This window comes from Hordeum vulgare, chromosome 5H, assembly GCF_904849725.1.
Source record: "Hordeum vulgare subsp. vulgare chromosome 5H, MorexV3_pseudomolecules_assembly, whole genome shotgun sequence".
Classification (NCBI taxonomy): domain Eukaryota; kingdom Viridiplantae; phylum Streptophyta; class Magnoliopsida; order Poales; family Poaceae; genus Hordeum; species Hordeum vulgare.
This window is the reverse complement of record NC_058522.1, coordinates 50,309,371-50,335,778: the sequence shown is the minus strand read 5'-3', so window position 1 is coordinate 50,335,778 and position 26,408 is coordinate 50,309,371. Positions and strand designations below refer to the sequence as shown.

Sequence of the window (26,408 nt, the reverse complement as noted above, 5' to 3'; positions counted from 1 at the left end):
GAGCACTGGTGGGCAACCAAGTCATGCTGCTGCTAGTGGATTCCCGTAGCACACACAACTTCATCCCAGCATCATTTGCCAACCGGATCGCAGCAGAGTCGGCTCCAATTTCACCGGTGGAGGTCCGGGCGGCCAACAGTGACCGCATTGTCTGCGACAAAATCGTGTTGGGCGTCCAATGGTGGTTGCAAGTACACACATTCACCACTGACATGCACCTCCTCAAGCTCGGCGCTTACGATGGAGTATTGGGCATGGACTGGCTTGAACAGTTCAGCCCCATGACCTGCCACTGGCTCAAGAAGACACTCACGTTTGAACACATGGGAAAAACGGTGAAGCTACAAGGGATGCAGAAGCAGGCTGTGCACGCGCCTAAACCACTTGAGCCGGAGCAGTTCAACAAATGGCAGGCAGGGAATGAAATTGGTACATGGCATTGGTTGACACATAACAATGCCGAACCGAGCCACTAGACAAGCTGCCAGCAGCCATCAAGCAAGTCCTTGCTGAATATAGTGACGTGTTCAAGGATCCTAAAGTTCTGCCATCATGCACACAGTATGATCACGCAATCACCTTGGTTGAAGGTGCCCAACCAGCCAACTCCAGGCCGTATCGGTATTCCCCACTTCAGAAGGATGAAATCGAGCGCCAAGTTCAGGAAATGCTCGAGTCAGGCGTGATCGAGCACATCATGAGTCCCTTTGTGGCTCCCGTGCTCTTGGTCAAGAAGACATATGGCTCATGGAGATTCTGTGTCGACTATCGCCGTCTCAATGACCTCACTATCAAGAACCGAATTCCACTACCTATCGGCGATCAATTACTCGACGAGCTGGCCAGCGCAAAGTACTTCTCCAAGCTCTACTTGCGCGCCGGCTACCATCAGATTTGCATGCCCCCGGGCGATGAAGATAAGACGACCTTCAAGATGCACCATGTACACTTACAGTTTCGTGTCATGCCCTTCGGCCTGACAAATGCTCCAGCAACATTCCAATGTCTGATGAATCAGATCATCTACAAACATGTCCGCCGCTTCGTCATCAACTTCCTCGACGATATCCTCGTCTTCAGCGAGACCTTGGAGGATCACGAAGAGCACCTTCGCGCATTTTTTGAGCTACTCTGTCAACACCTTCTCCAAGTGCTCCTTCGCCACCGAGAGCATTGACTACCTCGGGCATGTCATTTCAAGCGAGGGAGTGGCAACTGACGCAGAGAAGACTCAAGCAATGCTGTGGTGGCCGACACCTTAAAACGCAAGAGAGCTTCGAGGATTTCTTGATCTCACCGGCTACTATCCCAAATTTGTGGCACGCTATGGCATCATCGCCAAGCCTATAATAGCTCTCCTGACTAAGAAAGGCTTTGGATGGTTGAATCAGTCCCAAGTTGTGTTCGACCTACTCAAGAGGGCCATGGCCAGCGCACCAGTCCAAGCCTTACCAAACTTTGACAAGCCTTTCAGCATCAAGACTGATGCCTACAACACGGGAATTGAAGCCGTTCTCGTGCAGGAAGGCCATCCAGTGGCATACTTCAGCAAGGCACTGGGCGTTCGCAACCAAAAGTTATCAGCTTATGAGAAGGAGTTCCTGGCCGTCATGATGGATGTCGAAAAATGGCGCGCTTGCCTACAGCGGGGGCAGTTCACCATTGTCACAGATCACAAGAGCGTGTGCAACCTGGGCGATCAATAACTGGAGATGGATCTGCAGTGCAAGGCCATGTTCAAACTCGTGGGACTTCACTTTCAAATTCTAGTATCACCGCAGCAACGATAATGGAGCAACAGACGCTCTATCGCGGGTGGGTGCGTTGCTGGACTTGAGCGCACTATCCCTGTGCCAGCTAGCCTGGGTGCAAGAGGTGGCCAATTCTTATGCCACTGACGTGGACGCACAGGAGAAGATATCTCACCTGGCCATCCAAAGCCCAGACGATGCTGGATTCGAGCTGCACCAAGGTCTCATCCGCAAGCACAACAAGCTGTGGATAGGCAACAATACAGCAATGTGCACCAAGCTGATCAGCACCCTTGACGACAGCATAGTGGGAGACCATTTAGGTAACACAACAACTTATTAACGCATCAAAAAGCAGTTTCTGTGGACAGGAGTGAACCGCGATGTCAACGACTACATCAAGCAATGCACCGTCTTCCAGCACGCTAAGCACGAGCATCATCAACCCGCGGGATTGCTCGAACCACTGCCGGTGCCAGCGGTGTGATACGTCCATTTTGCATCATGCTTTCATGTTGATATTTATCGCTTTTTGGTCTGTTATTACACTTCACGATACAATACTTATGCCTTTTCTTTCTTATTTTGCGAGGTTTACATGAAGAGGGAGAATGTCGGCAGCTGGAATTCTGGCCTGAAAAGGGAGCAAGTTTGAGATACCTATTCTGCGCAACTCCAAAAGCCGTGAAAATCAACGAGGATTTATTTTGGATTTTATAAAAAATACTGGGCCGAAGAAGTACCAGAGGGGCGCCAGCAAGAAGCCACAAGCCTGCTAGGCGCGGCCTCCCCCTGGCCGCGCCTAGGGGGCTTGTGGGCTCCCACTTGGCCCTCTGGCCCCCATCTTTTGCTACAAGAAGGGTTTCGTTCCAGAAAAAATCAAGAGGAGGCTTTCAGGAGGAATCGCCGCTGCCACGAGGCGGAACTTGAGCAGAACCAATCTAGAGCTCCGGCAGGACGATCCTGTCGGGGAAACTTCCCTCCCGGAGGGGGAAATCGTTGCCCTCGTCATCATGAACACTCCTCTCATCGGAGGGGTGTAAGTGTATCTAGTGCCCCTTAGTGATTTTGGTGGTTTGAAGACTTATAGGTTAAGTATCTAATGTGTTTATGAGTGTACACAGGATCTATAAGTCACTGAGGAGTTTGAGATATTTGATGAATATCGACCCCTAAAAATGTATATCTGCGGTTGAAGAAATTGGTCTGAAGTTGAAGAATTGAATCGTGAAGAATCTGCGATGAAATTGATATTCCTCATGAAGATACTGAAATTGAGGAATTCGGTGTGTCCTAAAGAAAATCATTTTGAAGACTTTGAAGCATGAAGATTTACTCTTTCTGTTTTATTTGCTTCACACTTGAGTAATAGGAACACCGTACTGTTAAAGGGGGTCGAAGTTACACTTTGGAATGAATTTCCTCATGATGCTCAACCCAAGCCTAATCCTACCAAAAGCCTCAAGTGAGGAATACGAGTGACATGAGGACTCTCACAGTTGAGGGTTCCGACCGTTTCGATAGCCACGCCACATCATTGGTCTTATCCACACCAACGGTCATATTATTTAAGGGCATTAGTGTCAAATCATGTCGGGATGCTCCCAGGCTATAAATAGCCGCCCCCACAACCATTAGTTGGTTGGCTGCTCCATTAAAAACTGACACTTGTCATAAGAGCAACCCAAATTCTTCAGAGTCTTCGAGAGTAATTCATCAGTGAGGAAATACCCCAAACACCAAACCACAAACATAGAACCAAGTGATTGAGCATCACTGAAGAAGTTGTTCCTGTGGGGGACTGAAGCCTTTTACCATTGAGTACTGCGCATCCTCCAGACGGTTAGGCGTCCTGGTCTAGAGCTTTCCAGCAGTCAATTGTGGATCGCCGGGTGACCAAGTTTGTGAGGGTTTGGAAGTCTGCCCTAAAGATTAACCACGAGTGTTGGGCGAGGACTGTGTGTTCTTAGCCCAAGGAGAACACGGTAGGGACTGTGTGTCCCGGGACTGTGTGTCCTTTGGTTTCAATACCAAGCCGCTCCAAACTAGATGTACAACTGTCACAGCAGTTGGAACTCGGTCATCAACTACTGTCTTTGCTGTGAAACGGGTTCTAATTCCTCAAGTCCTTACTTTCCTAAAATTATGTGTTGATGACTTTCACTGTTACCGTTTGAAGAATTTGCTGAAGACTTTCTCTAAAATTCCTCAACCCCAAATTCTTCACGCTAGTTAATCCTCATCTGTTTTGTGCGTGCCTACTCACTGTGCAATCTGTTTTCACATTCCTCACACTGAAAAAACTGCTGTTGTGAAACTTTGCACTTCTGATCCTTTAATGTTTCCGGTGTAAGTTAGTCATCAGTGTGGAATTTCATCAAAAGGAATTTCCTCAGTGATGAAATTCTAAAAATCTCCAATTCACCCCCCTCTAGTCGATATAACGCACATTCAATTGGTATCAGAGCAAGGTACTCCCTTGTTCTGTGTGATTTTGGTTTAACCACCTGCAGTTTTAGTTATGTCGACTATAGGCATGTTTAAGGTGACTGCAGCATGTCCTACTTTCAAAGGAAAGAACTTTCCCTTCTGGAAGAAAAAGATGCAAATGCATCTACAAGCTATTGATAATGATCACTGGTATATTGTGGAATATGGCGTCCCCATCATCTCTGCTAGTGCCTCTGCTGCTGATGTGAAGAAATTCAAGCAACTTGAATCTCAAGCGAAGAATATCATCTGTGGCCATCTGAGCCCAGGCCAGTTTGGAAGAGTGAGCGCTTTGGGCTCTGCAACACTGATCTGGGAGAGACTGTGCAAAGTAAATGAAGGAGTATCAACCCAGCGTGACTCTCGTGTTGATATTCTTCGCAATCTCTTCAATCACTTCAAGAGGCATGACAATGAAAGCTGCCAAGACACCTTTGATCGCCTTACTGAGATATCAAATGAACTGCAAGCACTGGGAGCTCGAGACATTACTGATCATGAAGTTGTGAAAAAACTGCTGAGATCTTTGGATTCTTCATTTGATACTTTAGTTCTGATGATTCAAGAAAGACCAGACTACGAGATGCTTGATCCAGCTGATATACTCGAAAGGCTCAATACTCATGAATTCCAGCTAGAAGAAAAGAAAGATCTATATGGACCAAGCTATTCTAGACCACGTGCACTGAAGGCTAGAGCAATTTCCTCATCTGAAGAAGAAGATTCGGATGACAGCATTGGTGATCCTGAAGAATTTGGACAGGAGCTTGCAATGCTCGTGAGGAAATTCCAGAGGTTTACTCGACGTGGCTAGTTCGGTAAATCTTCAAGAAGAGACATGAGGAAATCAGAATCTTCATCTGAGGACTACAAGAAAAGAACCTGCCACAAGTGCAAGAAATCAGGTCATTACATTGCTGGCTATCCCCATTGGGGAAAGTAATCAAAGAAGAATAAATACAAGGATGACAGTTCTGATGACTTGAAGAAGAAGAAGAAATCTTCAAACTCCTCATCTTCAAAGCCCTCATCACACAAGAAGACTAGTTTCAGAAAGGCTCGGGCACTTATTGGCAAGGAAATGGACTCCGAGGTAGAATCAGAGGAATGTGATGAAGAAGAGGGTTCTGTTGAAGACTCGGAATCCGGACGGGCTAGTCTTGCACTGGCAGCCACTTTCGTCAGCAAGTCAATCTTCAACCTTGAAGAAGATGATAACACCATCCACACTGATGACTATGCTGATGACTTCGCTCCAACCTATTGCTTCATGGCAAAAGGTTCAAAGGTACCGAATGATTCAAGTGACTGTGAACCTGATGATTATAAAAAACCCAGTTACAGTAAACTTGCTATCGTTGCCACTAAACAACAAACTGCCTTGGAAAAGCTTCAGAAACTGCTAGATAGAAGTGATGATCTGTTGAATGATGAAATGAATCTTACCCAAATCCTCACTGAAGATGTGAAAAGTCTTTAGTCTAGATTTGATAATCTTCAAGATCGTTATGATACACTCCTCGCAGATCATGAGAAAATTTCCTATGAATTTCTTCAAAGGAATCTTGATCTAGAGAAGCTGAGGATTTCTCATGATGATCTTCGCACTACTAGAAAAAGGGCTATAGATGATATAGACACTAATGGCGCACCAGACAAGTAGTGCCCCACTACTATATAGCAGTGGCGCACCATGTGCAGGTGTGCCATTAGTGTGATGGACACTAATGGCGCACCACACACTCAGTGCGCCACTACTATTTTTTTGTGCAAAACTACTAATGGCGCACCGGGACAAAGTGCGCCATTACTAGTTTAACTAGTAATGGCGCACCACTCACCCAGTGCGCCACTAATATTTTATTTTTGCAAAACTACTAATGGCGCATCATGAGCTAGTGCGGCATTAGTAACCAGGGTTACTAATGGCGCATTTGTAGGTGGTGCGCCACTACTATATTTTTTTTGCAAAATCACTAATGGCGTACCCGTGGAGATGCGCCATTGCTATCACCCCTTCCGGAGTCCGTCTCCTCCTCCTCTGGTGTCCGCCTCTTGTCTCGCATTATCCCTTTCTCCTCCCCCCTTCCCCACTCGACCCACCCACGGCCACCACCGATGATGTCCATCACCTCCACCGTCGGGACCCCGCTCTGCCCGCCGCCCGTCTCCAGGGGCGGACGGCACGGAGGCAGATGTGCCGTCTGAGCCCAAGGTAACACTTTCTTCTCTCAACCAAACCCCCCAAATCCAAATCCAAATCCAAATCCCAATCCCAATCCCAAACCAAACCATCTGAATCTGAAAAAATCGGTTCTTGCCGTGTTTTGCAGCGGCCGGAGACGGGGGAGCGGTGGATTCGTCCGAGCAGAAGTCTGTGGAGATAATGTGCAAGTTCTCGGAGCAGTATGCCCGCCGCTCCAGCACCTTCTTCTGCTCCGACAAGTCCGTCACCGCCGTCGTCATCAAGGTCCGGCCCTTCACCTTATCCTTATCCTTTCCCTACTGCTGGTCATTAGCTGCAGCCTCGACTCCATCTTCTTCATCTACCAGCTGCTGCAAATGCCAGCTAATTAAGGTCAAACAGTGTGGTTCATGATAGTGGTACTGGTAAAAACCAAAATAGTTCATTCACATACCTGCTGCTGATGTACTGATGTGATGTGCCTCGTTGATTGATTGATTGATTCAAATTAAGCTCTGACAGAGTTCATGTTCACGGCCATGATGTGTCTGTCTCTCTCCTTTGATGATTAATTCATTGATTTTGTTAACTAGAAGAAAAAACCTCTTTTTTGCATGGGCTTGCTGACCACAAGGATCAACTCGGAGCTCCTCTCTGCCCCTGCAGGTAGTATTCAATCATCTCATGCCTTGTTAGGAACGCATCGTCTGTTTTTGTTTCCGACACACAGACATGTGTTGTTACTTACTTACATGCCTACCTGAACCTGTTGCTTTTGGAATTGAATCAGACCAGGCATTATGACGACAAGGCCGCCGAGGCGGCCCAAGGCTTCTGGAACTGCCCGTGCGTCCCCATGCGAGAAAGGTGAGGGCAAAATTCTCTGCCTTTTTCTATCACTTGTTATGGTAGTGTGTAGAAAAAGGATGGTATGCTCTTTTTTCTCATCATGTTTAAATGCCAGAGATGTACCACGTGGTTCAGTTTCAACCCCTCTTGGCTTCTTATCATTGTCCGATATCACTTAGTTAGGCAATAGAGCATCACTTAGTTACCGACGGACGACTAATTCTTTGCTGATGTAGTTCATCATGTTCTCGGCCCATGTATTATTACTCCTTTGCTGATGTGTTGTATCCTAATTTCAAAATCAGATTTTGCTATTCGTTGTTGCAAAGGAGTCCTCGAAATTCCTGCCCATCTTGAAGGAAACAGCAAAATCATTCAAGGGAAAGGTACTTTGTTCTGTTGATCGGACCAGTGTTTCACGAACTTTTTCCTCTGTCATGTTCCACGTTTTATACTCAAATCCAAGCCATCACTTATTTCCTTTGTGGATCGTGCATTTTTGCTGAGGTGGAGTCTCACTAAGAAGTGATGTGGCCTCAAATGCAGCTTTTATTTGTTTTTGTGGAGCGTGACAATGAGGAAGTTGGTGAACCTGTTGCCAATTACTTTGGAATTACTGGACAAGAGACCATGGTAATACCTCTTATTTATTTTTCATGTTTTCTATGTATCGATTTATTGCACACAAACATCATGCAGCAACTTGGCTTTGGTTTTAATGTGTCTGCTCTTTCTATTTTGGACATTCTGATTCGGTTACTTTGCAGGTTCTTGCTTCCACTCGGAATGAAGATGCTAATAAGTTTTTCTTCAGTGGTGAAATATCACTGGACAACATTAAGGTAATTTCTGAAAACATTCTTGCAAATTCAGTACCAGATTAGAAGTAAAATGGTAAGAGCATGGTCAACAGTTGCAAGAGAATATATTACCTTAGCAATATATAAGCCGACGAACATGCTTTTGCTTTTTGTTATTTGTTTTATGCTGTTCTTTATTATACCACTGTATATTTATTCTTATACTGTGCTATATGTTGCTTCAGAAACTTGCATGTCCATGTACATTCTCTCATCTAAGGCATTAATGGCTTAGGATGAATATATTTGATTTATTTCCACTTGATACTCTTTTTGGATTTTTCAAGCCATTAGGCAAGTTGCACTTCTTTTGTCAAAGTTTTGTTCTCCCCTTTGCTTACCATATTTCTTATGACCTCTGTAGTACTAATATAAATTAGTTGCTACCAATGATGGTTGCCATTTTCAGCTGCAATCCTGAATTGGCTAAAAATGAACCAGGGTTAATACTGCAACTTGCTTTCATTGACAACAAATAAGGCTATTATTCATTAAGACTGTTGTACTATGAAGGTCCAGAGTGTGGCTAGGAGAATAAGATTGTATACAACACTTACTGAGGCATTGTACTAACCTTTTTCTTTCCCGTGTTTCTCGGTTCTACCTGATTCTGCGAAGGTCGAATCATCTTGATAGCTACGCACTTAATTGGTACCAGGAGAGGTTGGGGGAGTAGGGGGGGGTGTCTAGATGAAGACTCATATCTGACCATTATGGTTGGATGATGAATGCATAATAAATGTCGTACACCATAGGCTGTTGTGAAGGCTATATCGGACCGTGTCTTGCTTCCCCATAGTGTTCTAGAAGGGGTGATGAGGTGAAGGAAAGATCTAGGATGGTAGGTATTAGGTGGGGAAGGAGGGACGAGGCTTGTGTAGGTGACAGTAGTGACAGTAATGTAATGAGACTGTCTATAATTTGTAGCTTCATATTTTCTTGAACAGAAGACATGTGCAGAGCCTTGATATATTGTTTCACGTTGACGATTATTAATAAACATGGAAGTACTGGCTTCTACTTGAGTTAGCTGTGGATCAACATGTGAAACTGGAGGTTGGCTTGTGAGGATTGAGGACTGATGTCATTATGTGGTGCAAAAGGGTCAGAACTGATAGAAGCTAGGGCCATAAAGAACTATGGATATGGGGCAATTCTGTGAAATTTGATGGTCTTTAAGGGATTGGAAAAATGAAAAATCATGCAACATGTTATTGTGGTTGTCAAGACAGGCTAACTGTTTGGGGCTCGTTTGTAACGCCAGTTCTGGATTATTTTGTGCACTCGCGAGCCACATCATGTCTTTTGGAAATTCTAGTTAATTATTCTTTTGTTTGTTCTGGAAAACCCTGGACTATATATAGTACTTACTGATGGAACCATTTTTGTTCAGGTCTTCGATCTTTCTGTTGTGAAGCGTTCTGATTTTGTTCGCTATGGCCTGGGTTGTTTGGAGAGGTTGGCTGATCAAGGTGATAACTGTACAAAGAACATCCGTGCAAATTTGAGGATTATGGTACGTGGTTGATGGGCTCCAATAAGGATATTGTATCTGTCAGAAGCTTTTAGGAGTTTGTTGCATGTTAACTTTCTTATTTACTGTTAGCAACTATTCGATAAGTGAGCTTATATCTTAGCTCATGAGAGGTTTCTGCTCCACTATTTAGGTGTCCATATGATTTCCTTGTATGTCGCAGTTTTCCAACTACTTTGCATAACATCCTTGCACTAGTTCTTTCTGGCAGGTTGCTGGAGGTGATGGCACTGTTGGTTGAGTACTTGGATGTCTCCAAGAAGTTAATAAGTCGAAAAGGGAACCAGTTCCTCCCATAAGAATCATTCCACTTGGGACATGAAATGACCTCGCTAGATCATTTGGATGGGTAAGGATTGATATACGATGATACCCGTTCTATTTAACTTCTTTGTTTTTAATTGAAAATGCTAATCAACTCAAGCACAGGGTGGCTTTTTCCCCTTTGGTTGGCGTTCAGCTGTAAAGAGATACCGTCCATCTTGACAGGTGAGATTGTGAGATCATTGCTCTAGATTTATTTATCTCTTTATTTTCCTATGTGTATTCAGCTCAATTTTGTTGATCGCTGATATTTAAATTTGAAGAACACATTTTGCACTGCCGAGTAAAATTTATCATATACTCCCTCCGTCCTAAAATTCTTGTCTTCAATTTATCTAAATATGAATGTATCTAGTCACGTTTTAGTATTTAGATACATCCATTTCTAGATAAATTTAAGACAAAAATTTTGGGACGGACGGAGTACCTATCTGGAATATATTTCCCGATGGTGGAAGAAAACCATCAATCTACATATGCGCATCAGCTATCTGCCATATTTATTATCTCCAAATGCGTAAGATGTGTACATCGTGAATAAGCTCAACTCTAGATGTTTCTTCTGGAATTAGTGGTTTTCAGGTTTTACAGGTTTTACAAACGGCAGAGGTGTGGTACACGAGCTAGGGCATAATTAGTGTAGCCTGTCGTCCTCGTTGTGATTAGTGTTAGAAACTATATTGTTAACTATGATATCATGATAATCTTTTGATCGAATATTTTTAATACGCATATGAGATTTTAACAGCTTGATCTAGTTCCACTTTCTTGACAAATTTGTGCAAAATGTTTTCAGGTACTCAACCTATTGATGCACATGGACATGATGACTCTCTAGCGTTTATGGACCAACCAACCTGTAATCATGGACCTTATTGTCTTGTACATCATTTGGTGTTTCGAGTGTTTTGGAGCTTGCACTTTGTGCATGTAGATACAAACTTATGTTTTCTGGATCATCTGAAGTCTCTCATAGTAACCAATAGTCCTTATCTTTTTGTGACTTGTGTGTTCTAGATGATTGTTAAGATGGTCAAAACTATGCTTCCTCTAGGTTAATTTGTTTGTCAACTTGCATTCAATGTATGTGCATGTTTATAAACATATTTTCATTGTGGTGTAATATGTGTTTATCTTGATCCTTCTTGTGGGTGTGAGGATAATAATTGAATATTTTTAGAGCTGGTAGTATAACCTGTGGCGCATCATGAGCTATACTAATGGCACACCTGGGAGGCATACTAATGGCGCACCTGGGAGGCATACTAATGGCGCACCTGGGAGGCATACCAATGGCGCACCTGGGAGGCATACTAATGGCGCACCTGGGAGGCATACTAATGGCGCACCTGCGAGGCATACTAATGTCGCACCTGGAAGGCATACTAATGGCGCACCTGGAAGCATACTAATGGCGCACCTGGGAGGCATACTAATGGCGCACCATGAGCTATACTAATGGCGCACTGCCTGGTGCGCCATTAGTTAAAAATTCTAATGGCGTGATGCTAGTGGCGCACCTATAGTGCGCCATTAGTAGGCAAAACAGGTGCGCCACTAGCAGGCCTTTTCCTAGTAGTGTCGTCTTGAAAATGATTCATTACTAGCTCAATAGATCAGCGCTGCTCAAGCTGAATTCATTCCTCCATGTCTTAAATGCATTGAACGCGAAACTGCTAATTCTTCACCAGAATCATCAAATGCTTCTATTGCTACAAATTCTTCAACTACACGTATAGTGTCTATTTCCTCACTTGAGGAAAACACAAATGTTACTGATGAAAATGCAGGGTTGAAGGAATTGTATGTGACAGGCATATACAAAAGCCTCAAAGGACATCAAACCCTTTGTGATGTGCTCAAAAAGCAGATCTTGAACAGGAACCCGAGGAAAGAAGGAATTGCCTTTGAGAGGAAATTAAATGCTGATGGATCTTATTGGAAACCTGAGCAGTATCCCAAAACCTCATGGGTTGCTGCTACTGGGCCTACTTTTGATCCATCTAATCTAACTGGCTTTTCATGTGAATTATCCTATTCCTCAAATGAGTCATTTGACTCCAACTATAAACTGTTCAAAAATCAATCTGGTGAAGTATTTTCTCGATATGTCGGAACTAACTGCAGGAATGGTCCTCCCTTGAGGAAAATCTGGGTTCCCAAAAGCTAGCTTGAAAATCTTCAGGTGAATGTCCTCATGACACCACCGATGAAGAATCTGAACCCCAGATCAAATTCCTCACGAGAACCAAAGTCTTCAAGAGGATCAAAATCCTCAACTGGTCAAAATTATGCTCGTACCCGCGCTAATGTGTCTAACATGCAGGGAAACTACAAGGAATATGAATATGAGCGTTACTCTTCAAATCATTATGTTCATAAATCCTCAAACCAGTTCTCTGCATATTCATATGAGTAATTTAACCCCCCTACTATTAAGAGAAGTGCATTAGCTTCAATGCCACCTTTCTCATATGGTGCTCGCAGGATGATGAATGCTTTACCACCCCTTCAGATGTGGGTGGTGAAGAAATCGAACTAATCACTTCTGCAGGTCAGGTCTCCATATGAAAATCATCATGTGAAGAATTTGCTGGAGAGCTGAGGAAATGCTTGATAGGACGCAAGCTAATATTGATGAAATAAAAATATTTCACACGTCCTTAGAATTCTGTAGTGATGAAATTCTTATCTGATGAAATTGATATCATATTCTTCAAATCTGAAGCATATGAGATGGTAAGCTGTACTAATTCATCTACAGGATGATAAACCCAAGAATAGTGAGTGGGTTCTTGATAGTGGCTGCACACATCACATGACTGGTGACAAAAGCTTGTTGATGAATATGCCACTAACTCCATCACCTCTGAAGCAAATCACATATGCTGACAAAGGTAAAAGCAAGGTATTGAGACTTGGCAAAGTGGCTATTTCTAAGGATAGGCATATGGACAAAGTGATGCTTGTTGAATCCCTTGGTTTTAACCTCATGTCAGTCTCGATGCTTTGTGATCTTGATATGATTGTTATCTTTGGTAAATATAGATGTGTAGTCATCATGGAATCTGACAGATCCAAAGTCTTTGAAGGTGTAAGAAGAGGGGATTTGTACATTGTTGATTTCTCTACAGGTCCTCAACCAGCCACTTGCTTACTAGCAAAAACCTCAGAAGGATGGTTGTGGCACCGAAGACTAGGTCATGCAGGCATGAGAAATTTGCACACGCTCGTGAAGAAGAAGCATATCATCGGCATCGAATCAGTCAAATTCCTCAAGGATCATCTCTGCGGTGCATGTGAATCTGGGAAAATGACTAAATCCAAGCATCCCTCGAAGACTATCATGACCACTACACGTCCATTCAAATTGCTTCATATGGATCTATTTGGACCTACTCACTATGCCACTCTAACCAATGCAGCATCTTTTTATGGCTTCGTCGTAGTTGATGATTATTCCAGATATACATGGGTGCATATCATAGTATATAAAACTGACGTGCAGGAAATCTTCAAACGATTTTCTTCAAGGGCCTCGACGAACTTTGGAATCAAGATCAAACATATCAGGAGTGATAATGGAAAAGAGTTCAAAAACACTGGTCTTGATGATTATCTTGATGAATTGGGAATTACTCACGAATTATCTGCTCCTTATACTCCTCAGCAGAACGGTGTCGTCAAAAGGAAGAACAAGACTCTAGTTGAGATGGCAAGAACTATGCTTGAAGAATATCAGACTCCTCGTCGCTTTTGGCCTGAAGCAATCAACACTGCATGCCATATCATCAACAGGGTATATCTTCACAAATTCCTCAAGAAAACATCATATGAACTCCTCACTGATAAGAAACCCAATGTAAGTTATTTCAAAGTCTTCGGTGCAAAATGTTGGATTAGAGATCCTCACCATAGCTCAAAATTTGCACCTAAGGCACATGAGGGTTTTATGTTCGGTTATGGAAAGGACTCGCACACCTACACAGTCTTCAACAACTATCACAACAAAGTTGTTGAGACTAAGATGTGTGGTTCGATGAAACTAATGGCTCGCAAAGAAAGCAATTGCCTTCTGATCCAGATAAGTTGTCTCCTGAGGAAGCAATAAAGCTCAAACCTACTGAAGACATTGTTCCCACTGAGGAAATTGATGAAGAAACGATTCCCATCACTGATGAAAATCAAGAAGATGCTCCTGAGGAAATTGCACCAGAACCACTTCCTCAGCCCAGACGAAATCCTCAACCGGCTCATCCGAGGATTGCAAATGAAGTAGAACTTGACAAAATCCTCAATGACATCAACGCGCCAGGTCCTCTCACTCACTCAAAAGCTTCACACTTAGTTAACTTTTGTGGGCATTTTTCCTTTGTATCTATCACAGAACCCTCAAAAGTTGCTGAGGCTTTCCTAGAACCGGAGTGGATCCAAGCTATGCAAGACGAACTTCTTCAATTCAAGCTGAATGACGTATGGGAGCTCGTCAAACGACCAGATCCTCGCAAGCACAACATCATCGGTACCAAGTGGATTTTCCGAAAGAAGCAAGATGAGGATGGTCAAGTGGTGAGGAACAAGGCACGACATGTAGCCCAAGGCTACACCTAGGTTGAAGGAATAGATTTCGATGAAACGTTTGCACCTGTTGCTAGACTTGAAGATATTCGAATACTACTTGCTTATGCTAATCATCATAACATCATCTTATATCAAATGGATGTGAAAAGTGCATTCCTCAATGGTAAGCTTGAGGAAGAAGTATATGTTGCTCAGCCCCCAGGTTTTGAGGATCCAAAGAATCCAGAAAAAGTCTTCAGACTCAAAAAGGCGCTCTATGGTCCCAAGCAAGCCCCTCGGGCCTGGTATGATACATTGAAGGAATTCCTCATGAAGAAAGGCTTCAAACCTGGTTCAGTCGACCCAACTCTTTTCACTAAATCGCATGATACTGAGCTATTTGTGTGCCAAATATATGTCGATGATATCATATTTGGCTGTACTGACGAACCATACAGTGATGAATTTGCTTACATGATGAGTGAAGAATATCAGATGTCTATGATGGGGAAGCTAAAATTCTTGTTAGGTCTTCAAATTCGTCAACAACGCAATGGAATCTTCATATCACAGGAGAAATACCTCAAGGATGTTCTGAGGAAATTCGACATGCATGAATGCAAAGGTGCCAAGACTCCAATGCCAATCAACGGCCATCTCGGCACTGATGAAAATGGTAAAGAATTTGATCAGTAGGTATATCGCTCTATGATTGGCTCTTTATTGTATCTATGTGCATCTAGGCCAGATATAATGCTTAGTGTTTGCATGTGTGCACGTTTTCAAACAAAACTGAAGGAATCACACCATAAGGCTGTGAAGCATATTCTTCGATACTTAGCTCACACACCAACACTAGGATTATGGTATCCCAAGGGCTCCAATCTTCATCTGGTAGGATATTCTGATTCTGACTATGCTGGTGATCGTGTGGACCGCAAGTCAACTTCTCGTACATGTCATTTCCTCGGAAGATCACTAGTTTGTTGGTCCTCAAAGAAGCAGAACTGCGTATCACTCTCCACTGCCGAAGCTGAGTACATTGCTACTGGTTCATGCTGTGCTCAATTACTATGGATGAAGCAAACCCTCAAGGACTACGACATCAACATGAAGAATGTGCCTCTCTACTGCAACAATGAGAGTGCAATCAAGATTGCATACAACCCAGTAAAGCACTCGAAGACTAAGCACATCCACATTCGTCATCATTTTCTTCGGGACCATGTCCTCAAGGGCAATATCCTCATCGACCATGTGAAGACTAATGATCAACTGGCAGGTATCTTCACTAAGCCCTTGTATGAGAAAAGGTTTTGCAAGTTGCGGTGTGAGCTAAATATCTTAGAATCTTCAAATGCTTTGTAAAAACATGCACACACCCTAATACTTATGCAAAATTGATGAATTAGATGTGCAACACATGATGAATCGATTTTCTTCAACTGATGAAGAATGTCACTCTGAATGTGAAGAAATCAACGAAGAAATTGATTCTCAGGGCCCTACGACAATTGTACGCGGCGTCTGTAATCAACATTCTTATATGGTGGGTCACACCACCGCCCAACGTGAAATTCCTCAAGTTGATTTTCTTCAATGTTCCATTTCCTCAAAATGTGTTTTTCTTCAAAACAGTTGTTCTTCCTTGTGACGATTTATCACAAAATCCTAAAGTTACTCAAATCTTCATAAACACTTGATGACTTTCATTTGACTAGATAGACCGTGATTTCAAGTCCTCAACAGCATTCACTTATAGCTATTTCTTCAAGTTGATATTTCTTCTAAGTGAATGTGATCGGACCCTACTTTCCCTCTATGCTATTCTCATCCAGTCTATCCGATTCTTCATATGCGTTCTACTTGAAACTTTGTTCAAAATCCTCACTACGTCCTTGTCAGCTGATGATTATGTAACAAAATCCTCAACTCTTCAAAAGAAATGTTTCTTTAATGCACAGTAACTGAACCCCACTTCCCACGTTCGGATAACCACGATCTCCACTATCTCCACCGCCTTGCTCGGGAACTACACGTGTCTTGCGGAGACGTAGAGGCAGTGGCTGTTTGGTCCGAATTCTTCGCGCCAACAGTAACTGTCTGGCTATAAATATGTCCTTATCCCCCTCGGCAAACACTTCTTCACCCCATCGCTCTCCTGCTACAGCAAAAAGCACCGAACCCTAGCGCCATCGTTGGAAGTCTCGTCGCCGACGAAGGAGAGCTTCACTGCCTCGACTTCTCCGGTGCCGGAACCACGCCGGAGTCGGACCATCTTCGTCCGCCGCCGCCGTAGATGTCCTCTGCTGCCGGGTTAGGGCGCATTGGACACGCACCGAAGAGCTTCTCTCTACAACTTTTCTGTGTTCTTCGTGCGCGCCTTCAAGGGTAAATAAAAACCCCATTTTTACAGCAAGTTAGATCTACTATTTTACATCTCCAATGAGAAATCTATTTTTCCTCAAGAATCGATATGCACTTGATTCCTCAAATACTTCCTATCACCACACCATTGATGAACTTCACTACGCATCTAAGATTTTCACGAGATTCCTCAACTGTGCGAATTTTTGGATCTGTACAACTCTGGAACCCAAGAACAGTATGCTTAGGCAAATTCCTCAGCCACTGGTTAAATTCCTCAACTGTCAAACTTTTTCATTTTCTTCAAATCTGAGAACGCATATGACCTCTCCAAATTCTTCGCAACTATACTCTGTTCACAGGTACACACATGTCAGCTGATGAATCTCTCTGTTCTCATCACATTAACTCAAGTCTCATCAGAATCCTCAAGAATTCAATCTCATCAGCAAAATCCTCAGCTGAAGAAAATGGAGGATGACAGGAAATAGAAGGGAGGGAAGAAACTTGAGCAAAACACAGCTTTGGATATCCCTGAGGATATTTACTTGGACTATTGCACACCTGATGAAAATGAAACAATGGCCAAGAGAAAGATTCGGCTTTAGAAGATAGAACGCCGATGGGCTAAGGAATGGAAGGAATACAGATTTGTAACTGCCAAGTATGCGAAGAAATTCGCCCTAAAGCCTCCTGGCAAACGGGCCCCACTTGAGGCTCATCAAGTAGCACACCCCTCAAGCCTCAAGACCCTTGATGACTATCCTGATGAAAAGGACAAGCATTTGGCTAATCTTAAGAAGCAGGCAGATGTTGCGGTGAGGAAATTCAATGAATCCTCAGCTGTTGCTTCAACTGCGGCTACTTCCTCTTCCGCTGAGACCTCTGGTTCACCAATTCCTCAACGAAAGTCTGTACCGTCAAAAACAAGGGCTCAAAAGCCTCAAGAGAAACCAGCTCAGGCATCAGTTACAAAACCCTCAGTGCCAAAATTCTCAGCGCAAAAATCCTCAGCACCACCACCAAAGCCTCAAGAGAAACCAGAACTGAAGCCGGTCATGAAGCCAATGCCCGCTACCTCCAGCTCCTCACTCCCAGCTGCAACCAGCTCGGAGAAAAAGTCTTCACTACCTCCTGTGAAGACTCAGGTGTCTGCTGAAAGAGCAACACAACCAAGCCCCAGCAAAATCATCACAGTCCCGTCTGCATCAGAGGGTAGTGATGAATATGATGATCAAACCCCGCAAGCTATAATCAGAAACAAGCAGGAGAGGGTAGCTCAAGCGTCTGGTAGCGCCATTCCTCTGGCCATGGACCCCAAGGTCCTCCTAGACTACATAAACATCTGGTGTGAGGACCCAAACACTCCGCTTGATGATTTGAAACTTCCCCCAGGCATCAGCCACATGGTGGCCACATTCATCAACGAAACTGTCGGTGAATACACAAAACATATGCCATAGGTAGGCTAAAGTCAGTGAGAACTGAAGGGACAAAGATGGGCGTTGGGAACGAGGTTGGTACACGCATGGGACGCACGATGTACCCAGGTTCAGGGCTCTCCGTAGAGATAATACCCCTAATCCTGCTGGTGTGTTTGATGTATGGGAATAGAGTACAATGTTGCTACTGGAGCTATGATGGGAGGAGGAAGAGGGGAGCAGCCGGCTCGTCTCTACCTCGCAAGTGATCGGCCCGGTTGCATGGGGGGCGGCCGGGGGGTTTTATAGACGAACTCGCCGGCCTACAATATGGATAAAGGGTACATGTGTGGGACCCGGCTGGCTGCTTCGCCGGTTGGCCAGGGGCCCACAAGGGTCTTGTCTTGTCGATGAGGGGCCCGCTGGCTGCATGGTCTCGATTGCTGGTGGGACCCGTCGGCTGGCTAATGGGGCTCCCGCGTAAGGTTGACGCTGAGCCCGCGCTGTACGTCGAGCGTCGCCCCGCGAGATTCTTCATGGGCAGGCAGTACGACCGCCTCCACTGTTCCCCACGCCGAGTGCAGTAATGGAGTGGGAGTATGACGGTCCGACATCATGCTAGGTGATGGATCAGAGCCGGGGTAGGTCAGCTGCGTAGCCGCCGATGCTCGTACCTGTCGGGCGCCCTGATTTAGTACCTTTGCTGACGCGTAGCTACCTTTAATCATGAGGTCCTTTCCTGACCTACGATCTGATGTGACTGGTGATCCTCGGCCGGCTAGCCCGCTTGGTCAGCAGGCTTGAGGGTGGCCGCCTCCTCCTTAGTCCGGCTGGCGGGACCAGGCCGGGTCTGAATGGGAGGCCGCCTGGATTCTAGCCGGTAGGGGATGCGTGGCCGGCCAGAAAGGTGGCCGCCTCATCTTCCAGCCGGCAGGCGATGCCTAGCCGGTCAGAAGACTTGGGCCTTGAGAATCTCTGCGCCTTCATGCCCATTGGGCCGGAAATGAAGGAACAGGCTCGATGAGCCTACCCCGGGGTTATCCCCCCGACAGTAGTCCCCGAAGCTGGCGAGGTCTGCCGCCTGCTGGCGGGCGGCCTCACCGGCTTGTCGATTTGTCTTGATATTTTGGTGTTGTTTGCGGCGAAGGACGCCGGCTTCGGAGCCGGGTAGCTTCAAAGCGACACCTCGGTTCGGTCGTAACTGGCCCGGAGAACGCCACGGGCCAGGCCCCGCCTAGCATAATGATGATGATTACTGCTGACAGGACCGGGCCTGGGCCCTGGGTCCCGCCACGACGCCCACTCGGCCTCCGCGCGGGAGATCCTCTACGGATTTACTCCGCGACGGTTGGGCTTAGGGGGGCGTTACTACCACGTAATACACGGAATTAATGGGGCCCGGCGCGCACCGGATCCCCCCCCACGACGCTTCGTGGGGTTTAAATGGGACGCGAGGGTTTCGAGGAGGACATTCGCCCCCTCTTCTCGCCCTGCTCCGTGCTTTCTTCCTCCTTGCGTCCTGAGAACAAGAGCTCGCGCCCTTCGTCTCCTTCTTCTTCGCCGCCGAGACCTCGCCGACCGCTTCGAGCTCTCGCCACCCGCAGCCATGGCCGGTGGATCTTCTTCGAAGAAGTCGTCGGTGCAGCAGGCGTCCTTGCAGGGGCCTGGCTGGGCAGCGATGTCGACGATGAGCTCATCGATGCGCTCCGTCATCATCGACTGTTGCCCCCGGCCTCCCAAGTGTCGGTGCGCCTTCCTGGCTCCAAGGCCTCTCTCGCACCTGTCGCGCGAGAGGTTGTGGTCTTCGCCAAGCACTTCTACCGGGGTTTCGGGCTCCCGGCTAGCTCTTTCTTCGCCGAGTGGCTCCAGTTCTTCGGCCTGCTGCCACATCATCTGGCGCCGAATGCCATACTGCAGCTAGCCGCCTTCGTGGTCCTGTGCGAAGGCTTTGTGGGGATAGAGCCTCGCGTCGATCTGTGGCGCAACCTGTTCTTCTTTAAGCAGCAATCCATCGCCATGGAGAAATCCGAGGTGGAGAAGCTCAAGGGGCCGCGCCCCATGACGCCGTGCGGGGCCACGTTGGTGCATCATCGCCCGAAGTCCGGCTTCCCCCAGATGCCTTTGCAAGACTCCATCAAGAATTGGCAGAAGGGGTTCTTCTATGTGACGAGCACCGACCCAGCCCAGGACGCCCTCAACATGCCCCCGTTCGACATCGCCCCTCCGACGCGGCAGAACTGGGTCGCGAAGACTCCAAAGCCACATCCTGAGGAGGCGCTTATTCGCTCCCACCTCGATATCTTGAGGGAGAGCGGCCTCCTCGGCCGCGACCTTCTCGCCACCATGGTGGTCCGCCGGATTCTGCCTCTTTAGAGGCGGCCACATCTGGTCTGCTAGATGAGCGGCCGGCTTGATCCATGCCGGCTGTCCATGAAGAGGTTCACCCCGGGTGCTGTATTGCGAAGGGTGAACCTGATCTCCACCGCCCACATGGATGAGGGCGCGGAATGGAAATGCGGGATGTCCCCGTTCAACCGGGCTCATCCGCCTCCTATGGTAGCCTTACTCCCTTCTTTTCTGTCGTTTTGTTTTGAAGCCGGTGGCGTTTGCTGAGCCTGGTTGAATTCCTTTCTTGTAGATGTTCAAGACCCTGCAAGGGTCTCTCCGTCAGCCTTCTCCTGACGTGGAGGCGTCCGGCGCCTCCGAGATGGAGGACGAGGATGCGATGGAGCCCCGCTCAGACTCCTCCGCCGGCTCGGAAGATCCCCTAGAGTCGGAAGGGACCGAGCCGTCCGGTGAGTACTCGTGGAAGGCCCTAGCAGACTGGACGGACGAGATGAGGAAGCCTCATTCTGTTCTGATGCAGCCTTCGAGGGAGACTCCGACGAGGTGGAGGAGGTCACCGGCCCACTACCGTCGCGCGGCTGGCGTCAAGGTGGCGGAGCGACCGTTGCTGATGAGGCAGCCGGGAAGAATGGCAAGGGTGCCACAGCTTCCTGGCCGGCCTCTAAGCGACCGGCGCCGGGTCCCCTAGCCGGGCAGCGAGCAGACGGCGCCAAGAAGCGTTGTGGTGGTGGCCGGAGGCAGGTCCCGGTGGTTGCAGGGTATGGTTTCCTCCTCTTCTCCCTTCCATATCTTGAGATGAGCTTTGTTCCTGAGAAACTTGGCTTGTGAGGGAGGCGGATGATGCGGATGAAGACACCGCCTCCGCCATGGAGCGGGCTGACTGGGAGGCGGAGGATGCCGAGAGGGAGCTCGAGATAGGCGGAGGATGCCGAGAGGGAGATCGAGATAGAATCCCAGCGCCGGTGGGACACAGCTGCGGGATCCCTCCGCACATGCCCGTGTGGAGGAGCCAGCTAGCGAGGCCGCCTCCAGGCCGGCCCTGAGGACCGAAGGGCCCCAGCCGCCTGAGCCGGTAGCCCCGGAGCAGGTGGACCTGGAGACGATCCCGGTTTCTCCCCGGGCCGAAGCAGCTCCTGACGCGCCGGTGCTGGATCTGACTGCGCCGGACACGGCCCCTGATGCCCCAGGGGCGACCATGGATGTGCCAGACGCAGCTCATGCGCCTCCTGCGGAGGAGGTAGCACCGGCTCGGACGGCGCCCGAGCCGGCCGTCGAGCCGGCACCAGGAGCCAGCGCCATCGTCGTGCCCCAGCAGGGCCCTGTGGCGCCAAGGGCATGGGGCCGGCCTGGGAGCCGGCCCATGAAGTCATGGCGGGCGGCGAACTTGGCCCGCCTGCGAATGCCCGCCGGCACCATTCTTTCCGGCGTGCCGGAGCTGGTGACGTTCTTTCCCAACGGCCGGTCGAACGTGGAGCAGGCGGCCCGCGTGGTATGCGGCGACATGGAGTGCCTGGAAGCCCGCACCCAGCTAGGCCTTGCCTTTTTTGGTTTTTCTTTGTGCTTTTTCCTCTTGACGTTAGTGGGGGCACGACAGCGCACCCACTGGGTGTAGCCCCCGAGAATCGGGCGAGTTGATTGCCAACCGGTCCGAATCTCTTGGAGGCCTTTTTCTCTGCATATTTTTCTTCAGTGGGGGCGCGCAAGCGCACCCACTGGGTGTAGCCCCCGAGAATCGGGCTGGTTATGCTTTTTAACCAGGTCGAATCTTAATCCTGTTCCCTTTCTATCCCCTTTGGCATGCGCTTTACGATGCTCAGGTGCAGGAATACAACGAGCTTCGGGACCAGCACCTGGGGGCTGATAGCCGGATCGTCGAGGTTGAAGCCCGGCTGGGCGAGGCTGCCGCGGAGCATGATGCCTTGCGTGAAGCCGGCGGTCGGCTCCAAGAGCAGCTGGACCTTCTTCAGTTGGAGAAGAAGGAGCTCGAGGCGGCCGACCAGGTCGAGTTGGAGCGGCTGCAGGCCACGCTGCAGCAGAAGGCGGCCTCCTACTCTGCCGATGTGGACCGCCTCGCGTTGCTTCATCTTGAGGAGGTGAACCTCAAGGACGTTGCCTTGAGGGAGAAGGACGAAGCCCTTACCCAGAAGCAAGCGCAGCTGGCTAAGGCGCTGGAGTCCGCCGCGACCCTCCAGGAGGAAATCGCCCGCCTCACCCATGCGAGTGAGGTGCGGGAGCGCGAGGTCCTCGAGGTCTCTCATGAGACCGACAACGCCTTCCAACGTAGGTCTTTCTTCCTTGTTTTGGGTTTGGTATTTTTGCCGTCTCCTCCTCTTGCTGTGTTCTTACGTCCTGGTTGCCTTTTCCTCCAGATCTCTTCCCCGAGACCCAGGTCGCAGCTGACACCGCCGTTGAGGTGTGCCGTGAGGAGCTTCGCGCGGCCGGGCAGGAGGTAGATACTACCTCTGGCTGGAGCGTAGAGGAGATCGGAGTGGGCCTTCGGGCCCGTCTGCACGCCCTGGGCGAGTCTGTGACTCAGCTCCAGATTGCAGGTTCATCAATGGTGGCGGCCCTGTGGCCGGAGGGCGTGGAGCCGATGACCATTAGCCGGCTCGCCCGCTGGCTCACAGCTGGTGAAGAGCGCCTGGACGCCTGGCGAGCCTCCGCAGCGCGGTCGGGGGCTTATATGGCCCTGCGCCTGGCCAAGTCATGGTATCGTAACCTGAACATGGGCAAGCTGGCGGCCCAGTGCGACGGCTCGGAGGCGGAGCTGCAAGGCATGGAGGAGGAGCTCCGGGTGAGAGCTAGCGCCGTCACCGAGTACGCAGCCTGGGACGACTTCGTCTTGGAGTGGGGTCAAGACGGCGGCGTGATCGCTGAAGTTCTGCATGGTCTTCAACCCTACGACGCCGACGGCAGCTCCGACGAGGCGGCCTGGGCTGCGGAATCTGCAGCCGCCTCCAGTGGTGGGGCGTATGCCGACTCCGGGATCAGCAGATCCGGGGGCTGCAGCGGGGGAGACGGTGCAACCACCTCGGGAGGAGCCGGAGGCGGCGACGCTACCACATCAGGAGCAGCAGCCGAGACGACCCCTGAGGCCGATGTCCCGTAACTGGTATCCTTTTGTGTTTTTGGTTCTACCCCGAGAGGGATGTAACGAACGTGGGCCGTGGGCCAATGCTTTTTATGAATGTATATATTCAGCATTATATTCGTCACCAAGCGTGTTGTCTTATAATCCCGTCTTTTGATTCTTGGTTGACTTCTCTTATCCGAAGCCATCAAGACATAAAGAACAAGACATAAGCATATCAGAGGCCGGCTTGAATGAACCAACTCGAGCCGGTCGTGACTAGTATAGCCGGACTGTGCATGTATTCGACCTGACCCGGCGTCATATCGCGAACCGAGCGACCGGAGCCAGCCCGCAGGTTCAAGCGAAGGTCCGGGAGTCAGCCGGTACACTATGTGCCCGACTACAAGGATTGACCGTCCGAGCGGCTGGCGTGCCCCCGAGCTTGTTTGAAGCTAGCAAGGGGCCGCGTTGCGTAGCCTCCGAGCTTGATTAAGCCAGCAAGAGGTGGTACATGGTGTAGCCCGTACTCTGAGTGAAAACTCTCTTAGCAAGAGAAAGCATGGAGCCTTCTTTTTTCATCATTTTTGTTGTTCCCGGCAGTTAGAGGCCGTCTTTAGTCTTGAATGAGACCGTATATACGATCGAGCCAGCCCGAGCCGGTCGTCCCAAGTATAACCGGACTTTGCATGTATTCGACCTTACCTGGCGTCATATCGCGAACCGATCGACCGGAGTCAGCGCGCAGGCTCAAGCGATGGACCAGGGGTTAGCCGGTACACTATGTGTCCATTATAAGGTTTGACCGTTCAGGCGGCTGGCGAGCCCCCGAGCTTGTTTAGAGCTAGCAAGGGGCCGCGCTGGTAGCCTCCGAGCTTGATTAAGCCGGCCAGAGGTGGTACGCTGTGTAGCCCGTACGGTGAGTGAAAAACTCTTGAGAAAAAGAAACATGGAGCATGTTCTTTTTATTGCCTTCGTTGTTCCCTGAAGAGGGAGGAAGATACATGCGCATGCTGTTTCCTTTGCTTGTCTTCTGCCTTTTAGCAATAGAAAGGGTGAACCAACACCGCGTTCCATGGGCGCTCCGTTTCTTGGCCGGAGTCGTCCCTCTTGCGCTTCCTTGGCTTCTGGGCGTCAATCAGGTAGTAAGCGTTGTTGTGTAGCGCCCTACTGATCGTGAAGGGTCCCTCCCAAGGGGGTGAGAGCTTGTGCTGGCCGGCAGTGCGCTGGATTCTTCTGAGGACCAAGTCTCCCTCCCTGAAAGAGAGAGGCCTGGTCTTTTTGCTCTGGTAGTATCTCAGCTTTTGTTGGTAAATGGCCGTCCGGCTCAAAGCCAAGTCCCTTGCTTCTTTGAGGAGATCCACACCATCTTCTCTGGCCTCCTTCGCCTATGTTTCTGTCTATAGGGTGACCCGAGGCGAGTCGAACTCGACATCCGTGGGTTTAATAGCCTCAGACCCGTATACCAGAAAGAATGGAGTGAAGCCGGTTTACCGGTTGGGCCTGGTCCGGAGGCTCCATAGCACAGCCAGCGGTTCTTCAATCCAGTAGCCGGCTGACCTGACCAGTGGTGCCACCAGCCTTGGCTTGATGCCGGCTAGGATCAGGCCGTTGGCCCTCTCCGCTTAGCCGTTTGACTGAGGGTGTGCCACGGAGGACAGGTCGAGCCGGATATCTACCTTGGAACAGTAGAGCGCCAGGGCGCCCTTGGCGAAGGTGGTGCCATTGTCGGTGACGATGCTGTGGGGAACGCCATATCGGACAGAGATGTCCGTGATAAACCTGACAGCAGTGGGGCCGTCAAGCTTCTTGATAGGCCTGGCTTCGATCCACTTGGTGAACTTGTCGACTGCTACCAGAAGATGTGTCATCCCTCCGCGAGCCATCTTGAAGGGTCCAACCATGTCCAGTCCCCAGACGGCGAATGGCCATGATAAGGGAATGGTTTTCAGTGTTGAAGGCGGCATATGGCTTTGTGCACTCAAACGTTGGCAGCCTTCGCATTTGTCCACCAGATCCACGGCCTCCTTGAGGGCCGTGGGCCAATAGAATCCATGGCGGAATGCTTTGGCCACCAGGGTTCTGGAGGCGGCATGATGCGCACACTCCCCCTGGTGGATGTCGCTGAGGATCTCCTGCCCTTTTTCTGATTCGACGCAGCATTGGAACACGCCGGTCGTGCTGCGTTGCACCAGTTCACGATTGATGATGGCGTAGGCGGCGGACCTGTGCTGGGTCTGTCTCGCCTCCGCCTCGTTTTGAGGAACTTCGCCGTGAAGAAGGAAGGCCAGAATGGCCTGACCCCATGATGGAGCCGACACAAGGGTCGCCTCCGCTTCGTCTTGACTGTTGGGGGCTTCTGCAGCCCCCGAGCTTGATGGCGTCTCCGGTGCTATTGCTGCAGCCGGCTCATCGTCTATCTCCATGACGTCCACCCACTGGGAGGATTCGAGCCCGGGCAGAGCCGGGGTTGTCGTTGTAGCTGGTGCCGTGGTTGGACTCGACGGCGCTTGCACCGTAGACTCGGTCGGTGCCGCATTTGGAGCCGGTGCCGTGAGTGCAGCTGGCGTGGGGTCCACAACCGGCATAACTGGCGGAGCCGGCGGCGCTTGTATCGTAGAGTCGGCCGGTACGAAGATTGATGCCGACTC

The 26,408-nt window shown here is 48.8% G+C and overlaps 2 protein-coding genes across 2 annotated transcripts; both read left to right on the top strand.

Moving 5' to 3' along the window:
• The first annotated feature begins 6,220 nt into the window (after window positions 1–6,220).
• LOC123396302 (ferredoxin-thioredoxin reductase catalytic chain, chloroplastic-like) lies at window positions 6,221–7,907 on the top strand. Its single transcript, XM_045091274.1, has 6 exons — window positions 6,221–6,456; window positions 6,567–6,711; window positions 7,043–7,092; window positions 7,222–7,293; window positions 7,581–7,661; window positions 7,822–7,907. Exons 1-5 carry the CDS (start codon window positions 6,221–6,223, stop codon window positions 7,630–7,632), a joined length of 555 nt encoding a protein of 184 aa, XP_044947209.1. The 3' UTR covers window positions 7,633–7,661; window positions 7,822–7,907.
• Window positions 7,816–11,064, top strand: LOC123396301 (protein disulfide isomerase-like 1-4). Its single transcript, XM_045091273.1, has 6 exons — window positions 7,816–7,908; window positions 8,043–8,117; window positions 9,529–9,651; window positions 9,881–10,018; window positions 10,099–10,158; window positions 10,790–11,064. The coding sequence occupies exons 1-4, from the start codon at window positions 7,816–7,818 to the stop codon at window positions 9,908–9,910; spliced, it is 321 nt and encodes a 106-aa protein (XP_044947208.1). The 3' UTR covers window positions 9,911–10,018; window positions 10,099–10,158; window positions 10,790–11,064.
• Window positions 11,065–26,408: the final 15,344 nt, after the last annotated feature.

Coding starts and splice junctions, on each gene's coding strand:
- LOC123396302 (XM_045091274.1), top strand. CDS start 6,221: ATGGCGTACCCGTGGAGATGCGCCATTGCTATCACCCCTTCCGGAGTC. Junction 6,457..6,566: donor ATGTGCCGTCTGAGCCCAAG/GTAACACTTTCT, acceptor GTTCTTGCCGTG/TTTTGCAGCGGCCGGAGACG. Junction 7,294..7,580: donor TGCGTCCCCATGCGAGAAAG/GTGAGGGCAAAA, acceptor TTTCAAAATCAG/ATTTTGCTATTCGTTGTTGC.
- LOC123396301 (XM_045091273.1), top strand. CDS start 7,816: ATGCAGCTTTTATTTGTTTTTGTGGAGCGTGACAATGAGGAAGTTGGT. Junction 7,909..8,042: donor TTACTGGACAAGAGACCATG/GTAATACCTCTT, acceptor GTTACTTTGCAG/GTTCTTGCTTCCACTCGGAA. Junction 8,118..9,528: donor TATCACTGGACAACATTAAG/GTAATTTCTGAA, acceptor ATTTTTGTTCAG/GTCTTCGATCTTTCTGTTGT.